General features: G+C 29.9%; 1 protein-coding gene across 4 annotated transcripts in view; it reads right to left on the reverse strand.

Annotated features, from left to right (window-relative positions):
* LOC107017615 (midasin) overlaps nt 1-4,543 on the reverse strand; it is a 46,027-nt gene extending 41,484 nt beyond the window's left edge. For all 4 annotated transcript variants that reach the window (XM_027916443.1, XM_015217795.2, XM_015217794.2 and 1 more), the window contains exons 1-6: nt 4,306-4,543; nt 3,872-4,221; nt 3,530-3,614; nt 2,440-2,714; nt 1,893-2,090; nt 1,505-1,665 (exon numbers count right to left, since the gene is read on the reverse strand). In XM_027916443.1, coding sequence (XP_027772244.1) covers nt 1,505-1,665; nt 1,893-2,090; nt 2,440-2,714; nt 3,530-3,614; nt 3,872-4,221; nt 4,306-4,410 — 1,174 coding nt within the window. In that variant the 5' untranslated portion in view covers nt 4,411-4,543. The remainder of the gene's footprint in view (nt 1-1,504; nt 1,666-1,892; nt 2,091-2,439; nt 2,715-3,529; nt 3,615-3,871; nt 4,222-4,305) is intronic.
* Nucleotides 4,544-10,716: the final 6,173 nt, after the last annotated feature.

A 10,716-nucleotide genomic window follows, 5' to 3' on the forward strand; every position in this document is an offset into this window, starting at 1 on the left:
GGCTATAAAAGTGGCATATAATGTAATATTATTTGCAAATCAATGTTTGATTTCAACTTTGTCCACCATTTCAACTTAAAAACTTGAAATACTGGCTCGAAAGAGTATTTCAAATGCTATTTTCTAACTTCAATCAAATACTCACTCTTTTCAACTTCACCCACATTTTGTCCAAATGGGTGAACTCCAAATCTGAACACTATAAACTAAAACTGCTTGTTTTTTATGATCCATCATTTAGTTAACTATAAAGTTCAAATAATATTACAGTTAAATACCAAATCCAGAAAATATTCAAGAAAATCTTGATTTACATATTAAAAAATGTTTCTGCGATGAAGCACACTCTTAAAAGTTGATAGCAATGTTGGTTGTGAGTTGCAGGAGATCTATCTATCTATCAATATCTCTTCGTGTTCTATTATTTTGGTTTCTTCCTCTCAACTCAAACCATGGAACTGCTCTTCCTATATTGCTCGAGGCCCAGTAGTAGGCTAATGAAGCCTAATTTGTCTCCCTTTACTCTAGTTTCAATCATATTGACCTCACTTCAAAAAATACCGGAAAAAGGAGGTGAGAAAACATCAAATCCAACTGCAAGTCCCAGAACCATGTTATACACACGGAAGGCCGTTAGAGAATGCTGCACTTGTATCAATTATGCAAAGGGTATTCGAAGGAGTTTAAATAATCTTGGGCTACTCTGACATATCACCTTATGGTTTAGAATGAGATGCTTAAATTCTTTCACAGAGTTAATTGGCGCGGGTGGCCACTGATGGGAATGGATTGGTGAAGGTGGAACTGGTTGGTGGTGGATGTGTTGGGGTGGTGGTGCTAGTATGATGGTGTCTGGTTGGTTGATAATGTCGATTGAATGGTCATCGTGATGGGGTGGGGGTGGCTACAGTGGTGCACAAATAAAGATGATTAACGGTGGTCGTGGACTGGTGGTTGCCAGTAGGATGTGTGGCAAAATCTGGAAGTAGAGTGGATAAAGCAGTGGTTAAAGGCTTAAAAGCACATCTTCACATGAATCATTGACTGAACGTCCTACTGAGACCGGATAATCAAACTAATTTAGAAAAAATGTGTGTAATTGTAAAAGGTAAAAAGGTAAATGCATTTACAAGACTGAGATCCGAATAATTCAATCAAGGAATATAAAAACTTAATTATTCAAATGGACGCTGGCATATTTTAAAATACTTTACGTAGACTCAAATTAACCACATAAAATGATGGAAAAGAGCACACTAGACATTTTCCATAGATGTCAATGTCTTAAACAAACAATAACAGGTACTTTAACCTTTTTATATATTAATGACTAGTTTATGTCTTTTTGACTTTTTTACATCCCTCTGGTCTAGGAAGCGAGATATACTAACTTTACAAGCTCAACCAAGCATCCACAGCCAACAATCAAGCAACAAAAAAAACATATAAAAGATATACATATGTTATTGATGATTGATTTTCATAGGGAGCAAAAACAACATACCCCGACCCCCATGAAGTTCGGCTAACTTCGAAATCAATGCAGTTTTTCCAGCACCAGCAGGGCCATATAGAAGAACTGGCCACCTCTGACTAAAAGCAAGAAACACCATCTCATAACCCTTCTGCATAGCAGAAGTCAAGATGAAAGGTTTCCCACATTCCCTGCATGTTTTTTTAAAAATCAACATTAAATGCTATTGAGGTAACAAAGCAGCAGCATGGAGAAGAAATCCAGAAAGTGACGACATAAAGGATCTCAAAGACAGCGCTTTGTAACGACCCACTTCCCAACTACCCCCAATTGCTGAATCACCAATGCAAATGCCGATTTTTAAACGCATTGACAAGCAAATTATCACAGAGATTGCTATTTTTAGGACTGCTCTTACCATGTCACCTTCTTGTCCCCCGACTTTAACAGTCCATTCTCCAAGGATGGAATTAAAGAATCAAAAGGTGAAGATTGTAATGAACGACATTGGTTGAATCCCATGCTTCCACCATTTAAGTCAAAATTATTTTCTCGCGAGGATTCTAGATACCAGGCTGCTTTCTCCAATGCTACATCCTGACAATATTCTTCCCAGCTGTGGATTTTGAAACACCAATTCAAACATGAGAAACGTATGAGAAGATTCAGATCCAAGATTCAATAAAAGGATGAAATGCTCCATATCATAATTAAAATCTCAGCATGGAAGAATAGCACGAATCAAGTAAAAAGTAAAACATATGCTCTGAAGTCAAAATATTATTCATATCACGAATTAGAGCATAAACCAAGAAATTAGCAGAGCATCGGATATCAAATATCTCGCTTTGATTCCAATAGCCTTTTCAAACTAGGGATTTGCTGTGACTTAAATCAAGCAGTTGTTACACTTGTCTCTTTAAAGAATGTAACGTTAACTCAATGAACAAGAAAGCAAAACTTACCGCAGTAAACAGGAATAAGCTTCTTGAGAACAGAGATTGAAGTTTGCTGTAGCTCGATCATTTAACTTCAAAAGCATTGACAGTATTCTTATCCCACACCATATTATGTCATGCGCGCTTCTATTTGGTTCTTCATTTTTACCCAAATAGAAATCATGAAATTGACTTATATTGTTCAAAAGGCAAGACCAGTCCCACATTGTAGAAAAAACTTCAGGCTCTGCTAGAAGGAGACGATATGAAACTCGTATTGCATTCAGCAAACCACCCCCATCCTAATAAAAGAATAGTTAGGCAACTTATAAAATTTGCTATGCTAATTGGGTTGAAATAATACTTTTACCAAAAAATAGAGAGAAGAAAACCGCAGAAAATAAGGAAAATTTGAATGGAATGGAGAACTCATTACCACATTGTTAGGACTAACAGAAACTTATTGTCATAGACTTGCACAAGAAAACGAGTTCAGAATAATAATTAGGTACTTAATTTAACTCCCTAACTCAGAAAAATGTGGAAACAATCTATAGCTCGATAGACCACCAGCATCCATCCCTAGACTAGACTCTAGATATACAGAATCTCAAGTGCTTACTCTATAGACCATAGGTAAGTTATTGGCATGTATTGCCACACATATCTCATTACCAGCAAGGGTAGCAAAAAACATTCAACGATAACCAAATTTGAAGCAAAAATGACTATTAAAAGAAACAAACTCCAGGTTACGCCAATACTTGGATACAACAAATATTACTCATACCCAAGGTCACGCCACACTCCTATATCAATTCAAAATTGGCTTCATATTAAAATTGTGTAAAATCAAGAAAAAACAATATCCTCAAATTTTGATCATTGTTCCAAGCTACAATTCACCAATATCCTCATAACTCAGGACCAATCTAACATCTACAATCTGGTAGATAAATAACACAACCAAACCGTTGCATTGGGGGAAGGAGAAAACAATGGAGAGGAATGCATCAAAAAATTACCTCTTAAGGACGAGACAGGAGGAAGACAAATTCAGAATGAGAATTAAATAGAAAATTATGGAGCAAAAGTTCAATATTAAGAAAGAAAATACCAGAAAAACTGCTTCGATAACTGATTTTCTCTGTCTAATCCTTTCAAATGGAGGGGGAGCAAACTCAAAATAACCCAAGACAGACCTGTGCCAAGGAACACCTGTTAGCTGTTACTGTAACAATTGATACAGAAATGCATAAGCAACTCATAGGTATGCAATATTGTCCTTGATTACCGCAGAAAAGCTAAATAAAAAATACTCCGTACTTGATAAGTCAGCACACAAGGATGTGGATTATTGACTTATGATTTAGCGCATCCATATTCCGTTTGATACATTCTTTACAAGAAATAACAATGTTCATTTGATTCCAGAATCAAACATAAGAAAATGTTTTACCTCAATAATGAACGAACCAAATCATAAGCTCTACAAAAAGCAAGACAAGCTAGCTCATGAAGTTTCAATCCCTTCCCTCTTTTAGCATAAACATCAATTATATGAATAGTTTCTTCAATATCTAAATCTTCAACATCTCCGCGATCATCTTCTTGGTCTACCTCCATCAAGTCCTCACCCTCATCATTGTTGCACCTCAAATTTGGTACCAAACTAAGCAACGAAACAGCTCTGTCCACAATTCTCCGAGCTAGCGGGCGAAAACATCCAATTAAATGGATTGTATATTTCGGATGTATCACAATTTCTCCCACAGCATTCACCACTTCTTCTTCTGTAACTTTATCACCCTATCAACAATAAAAGTTGAAACTTTCATACTCAAAAAAGATAGTTAACACAAAAAACAGTCAAAATTATAAGATTTTCAGCACCTTGATTAACAAGTAATCGAATTGGGATAACGAAGCAAGTTCAGGGCACCGAGTAAGGAACCTCTGCAGCTCATAATCCACACGAAAACTCCCATCAAATGACATTTTTTTCTGAATATGTATATGAATTGAAACTTAATTAGCCTCTTTCAAAATCAATTTTTGTATCTTCTGAGTTCTTCAAAGATGCTACAGGTGAAAGGAGAAGTGTGGAGGTGATAAAGCTTTAGCAGAGTAACTAGGGTTTAGGGTTTAACAATTCTTATTTTGCCGCTTCAATTTTAATTTATATGTTTCGAATCGGGTCGGTTTAAGTATTAGGGCATTTGTAAAATCTATTTTTATATATATATAACTATTATTATGTGCTCTGTATTTATTTTTAATTATTTTAATGTCATAAAACAGTTCAAATATTTATACATCTTTGTCCTTGAGTACTATTATGTTAAATTAATAAATATTTTGTTTTAAAAAAAATATAATTTATAAATACTTTAGGATTTTTATCATTCTTAATAATTTAAACAATTATAAATAGGATAAAAGAGTAAAAAAAACAAATTTATAAACTTTTAAAAATATCACAATAGTTGTTACATAAGTCTTAAATAAATTTCAAATATACCAAATTAAATAATTATATGTATATTAGATAGAAGAAAAAAGTGATATGTGTAAATACCTAATTAAATAAAATAATATTTAAATATTATAAAAACTAAATTGTATAATAATACTGTTTGAATAATTAAGTTAATTATTTGTATCATTATTTTTAAGCTACACAATTACTAAATGAATAATAAATCTTAATAATTGTTTTAATTTAAAATATTATCATATTTTAAAATATTCGTGCAACACACGGATACGTATACTAGTTGTAAACTATACCACTGAAGATACATTTTTTATCAATTTCCACCCTAAATTTTATTTCCATTTACGAGTAACATCCGTCTTATTTATATGGAAGAAAATGTCATAAATAGTCAATTTTCTGTAGAAGTAGGTCTAAAATGGTCTCCTAACTATACACTTACCAAATTTAATTCTTTAAGTATTCATAAAACTTATCAGGTTTGGTCCCTTAAATAAATACACTAACCGATTCTAGTTCTTTAAGTATGCAAAAACTTATTAAGTTTGATCCTATAATATACATTTACCGGTTTTAGTCCATTAAATATAGAAAATTTGTCAGATTTAAATCGTTGGTGTTAGGGTTCATTTTATAAGAGTAATTTTTTAAAAAAGTAAGAGAAACAACCGTAAAAAGATGACTTAAAATTTTTATTTCATTTACCGATTTTAGTCCTTTAAATATAGAAAATTTGTCAGATTTAAATCATTGGTGTTAGGGTTCTTTTTATAAGAGTAATTTTAAAAAAAGTAAGAGAAACAACCGTAAAAAGATGAGTTAAATTTTTATTTCATGAGGTAAGAATTTCGTAAATATAAATCTAAGCATATCTATAATAAAAAGGGAACATAGAACGGAATTGATTAGTTTTTGAATACTGAAAGAACAAAAAAATGATAAATATATATATTAAAGGATTAAACCTAATATGTTTTTAAATACGTCTAAAATTTGTAATGTCTATTAAAGAGATCAAATCTGATAAATTTTTAAATACTTATATAACTAAAATCGATAAGAATATAATTGAGGACTCATTTTAGACCTACTCAACCCCTTAATCATGATAATCTTCTTACAAATGTTGTCCAAAGGTATAGATTTAATGTTGTGGAGACTAGGGGTGTACATGACCGGGTTGGTTCGAATTTTTCAAATATCAAACTAAATTATTTGTGTCGGATTTTTAAATTTATAAACCAAACCAATAAAACTTGGGTTTTTCATCTTCGGGTTTCTTCGGATTTTTCGGGGTTTTTTTGGATTTTCGTTTTTTTTTTTTAATTTTCGGGTTTTTCCAATAAAGTTTTGATACAAACATATAATTTACTTGTACTTCAAATATTTATTTAGTCCTACCAAAATGCAACTATCCAAGTTATTTTTCAAGAAAATAACAAAAAATATGATATGATTAAAGACACTAAAATATCCAACAAAAAAATAATAATATCGCGTAAAAAAATAATGCAAATTAATAAGTCATAATAAAATTGATCATTATTTAAAGTACTAAATCATGCTAAAATAAGTTTAGTAAGTATTAGTTACATGACTAAATATTAAAAGAAGTAAAACTAGATCATGTATTTTATTTATCTAAATCTATGTAAAACTAAAAAAAAAATATTCAATATTATTGATTTTCTTTTGCATTAGTACTAAATTGATTTTTATTTAAACTTTGTTATAGTTACCAACATGTATGGACTATAATCTTTATTAGATTATTAAGAATTCTAACTTTCAAACATGAAATAAATATATTAAAAGATAAAAACTATGAAAAAGGTACAAGAGATATTTAAAAACTATATCAAAATAAGTATTTTTACGTAGAAAATAAAATTTTAAAATTATATATAATGTCGGGTTGGTTTGGTCTCGTTTTTTTTTACGTGAAACCAAACCAACCCAAATATTGTCGGATTTTTTCCTAACACCAAACCAAGTTAAAATAAATCACTTGTCGATTTTTTTTTTCGATTTACGATTTAATTCGATTTTTAGTTCAATTTTATACGCCCCTAGTGGAGATAATTATGTTATACAACTATGCAAGAGGTCTTTATTAAAGATGTTTTTCTCCTTGATAGGACTAATATGGATTAAAAAATGGTTTGGGCTTTTGAAAAAATGATTATGTAGGCAGTTTTTTGAACTAAGCTGACATAAAAAATTTAGTTCATGCGCACTTAAAACATAGGCAGGTTCTCAAACTATAAAAAATGTCACACCAAGAACAAAGTCCTGATACTATATCCCGAGAGAGTATTGTGTGTTTACGTGGACACATTACTATTTATAATTATATAAAAAAAATTATGTCCACGTGGATATATATATATACCTTTAAAATACACTATTAAATAGTGTAAGGGGGTAAAAGGTCCTTTTCAAAGTTTGGTATGTTACAATAATTTCGATCAAAGTTTAAATATATAAAAAAATAAAATAAAATAACATGTATTTACAATGCTACATATATACATCATCAATCTATGCCTTCAATGCATAAATTTTGTTCTCTTAACTAGAGAAAACAAATGATTAATTAACGGACATCGCCAATGTTGAAAAGCTAAAATAGGTAACAATACAACTACTATAAACACCATTTCACTATCCTTCAACACAAAATACAGAGCACAACAAAAACTCAACATCATTGCTTCTATAGAGGCATACAACATGAGAAGCGCGTTTTCGCAGTTTTTTATTTCTAGAAATATAATTGATGCAACAAATGTGACGGTGACGATGAGTGTTGCTATAATTGTTCATAGAGTTGATGTATCGTTCATCCATTTTTTTCCTTGTATTCTCAAATTTGAGTGTTGCTCTGTTAATACTTCATGAGCAAATTTGCCCTTGTTGTCTAAATGTTGATAATAAGAAGGTGGTAATATTTTCTCCACCGCCTATAACACATAATAGAGAAAATATGTAATGTTAGTTCAAATACTTGTAGGATTCATACATATTTTTTCTCTTTTTAAAAATCAGGTGTTTATTAATGAGTTGGAAATCAAAATAAGCTAAAAAAAGGGAAAATGCACAAGTACTCCCTCAATTTATGTCCGAAATCTCAGAGACACACTTATACTATACTAAGGTCGTATTACCCCCCTGAACTTATTTTGTGAGTAATTTTCTACCCCTTTTAGATCTACGTGGCATTAGTTTGAAAGAAAAAGTCAAACAGTGTTGGGCCCACAAGATAGTGCCACATAGGTCAAAAAGGGGTAGAATATTGTTAATAAAATAAGTTCAGGGGGTAATAGGACTTTTGTATAGTATAAGTGTGTCTCTGAGATTTTGGGCATAGGTTGAGGGGGTACTTGTGCATTATCCAAAAAAAAAAGACCAAAATAAGCCATTATTTTAGGAAGTAACTAAAATAGGCTTAGTGAAAGAAAAAAATCACTTTATCCAATATTCTAAACGTTTTTCGTTAGTTCATAACGGATATATTTTAATATATAATGGAACTATTTCTTACACTTTAAAAAATGTAAGTTTTTCTTTCACTTTATAAAGTGGAAGAAAAACTTACATTTTACAAAGAGAAATATTTTTTCAAGTTTTGCTCTGCTTATGATGCTTTAATTTTGTATGTCGTACAATTGAGATATTTCCTTACATATGTAAAAATATATATATAAATATATATCACATGCTATTAACTTGCTTAAATAAAAATTCAAGTGTTGGACATACTGATAACCCTTTGCATAAAAAATAGGCGAGACGTGAAAATTTGAGAATGTCCCAACTTTTGTCATTTTAAATTGTGAGGACTAACCAAAATAAATATCTAGTCTATAACTTAGAGCAATATTCCTATCTTGCTGAAGTAAACCGCCACAAAATATATACTACTACTACTAATAATTATTATTATTATTATAATAATAATAATTAATAAATAATAATAATTAATAAATAATTGATAAATGAACAAATAATAATCGAAATATAATTATTGAGCATTACCAGTCACTTTCTTTGATAGTTCCGTTCAAATCAAAATCAAACCGATTGGTAAGAATATTTTGATAATGATTCATGTTAGAAAATTAGTAGATTGAGTTATTGAAAATTCACCAACGCTATTATGATTTTCTAATTGGGGATGAACATCAACCGATAAAGAAGAACATTGTTGGCTAGTCTTAGGCTCCTTTCTAACATAGATTTTAAGTATTGTTAACTTGATTTGATCTATGTAATTATTTGAAACCCTCAAAAAGTCGATCAACGATTCGTCATTATGGATAATCATCTCAAAAATTTGCTTGTCCTTGTGTTGAAAATGAAGTAGGTATTTTTCAACTATAATCATAATAGTACTATTTATACCCTATTCTTTTATAAATTGATGAAAGAAATATATGATATCGGTTATTAATTTTTTAATTTTTATGATATGTCAAATCAATATAATTGTATGATAAACACTACAAAAACATCGTAAAGAGAGCAAAACTTGAAAAATATTCCTCTTTGTAAAATATAAGTTTTTCTTCCACTTTATAAAGCGTAAGAAAAAATTTCACTTTAAAAACTTACATTTTATTAAGTGTAAGAAATAATTTCGTTATATATTAAAATATACCCGTTATGAACTAACGGAAAACGTTTGAAATATTGGATAAAGTAAATTTTTTTCTTCCACTAAGCCTATTTTAGTTATTTTCTAAAATAGTGACTTATTTTGATCACTTTTATTTTTTTGTGGCTTAGTTCGGTTCAACACTCTTTACTAATAGGGTCGTCTTAACCCATAGGCCATTAAAGCCAACGCTTGGGCCCTATATATTTTGGGGCCCCATTTTAAAAAAAGTAAAAAGACTCAAGTATATCACCGAATTTTTAGAAAAGACTCATTTATGTCATCCGTTAAAAGTTTGGCTCATCTATGCCATTACCGTTCAAGAAAAGGCTCATTCATGCCATTATTTTTTAACAGTGATTTTGCAAAAACATTTTTGACACGTGATCAATTGTAATTCGGTCATGTCATCAATTTTTTTAATAAAAAATATAAAATTCTGAATAAAAAATAATTTTTTTTTATTTTTTTATTAAAAAAATAGATGACAAATGATTTTGCAAAATCATTGTTAAAAAATAATGACATAATGAGTTTTTTTCTTTAACAGTAATGGTATAAATGAACAAATTTTTAACTGATGACATAAATGAGACTTTTCTAAAAGTTCGTTGACATATTTGAGCCTTTTTACAAGGAAAATTTATGGGAAAAAAAAGAACAAATCATTAATGTTAGGAAAAAATGATGATCCTAAACGTTATATATGACAAACATTCGATATGTAATAATCTATATATATATATAAATGAGGATCATAGAGGAGGTGATGTGGCACCTCTCTATGACCTCCATTCATTTTTTCTTATTTTTTTCTTTTACTTGACATTTTTTTCTTATTTTTTTCAATTATTTTTTTTATAAACTTATACCTCTTTAATTATATAAATTCTATTCTTAAATTAGTATTAATAATATTCATAACCCTCAAACCTTTCATATTCATAACCTTTTAAACCTTTCATATTCATAACTTCTAATTATTTAATGTGAAAGGTTACATTAACACTATAAAATCACACTAAAATTGTTTGTTATTTTGTAGTCATCTTTGGTAGAGAATTAGTGGAAGAAATGTTACAATATTTGTAAGCTTTGAGGTGCATTATTTTTTCAAATATTATTTCATATATTACTTTTAATTAGCAAG

Source organism: Solanum pennellii, chromosome 4 (genome assembly GCF_001406875.1).
Source record: "Solanum pennellii chromosome 4, SPENNV200".
NCBI classification, from domain to species: domain Eukaryota; kingdom Viridiplantae; phylum Streptophyta; class Magnoliopsida; order Solanales; family Solanaceae; genus Solanum; species Solanum pennellii.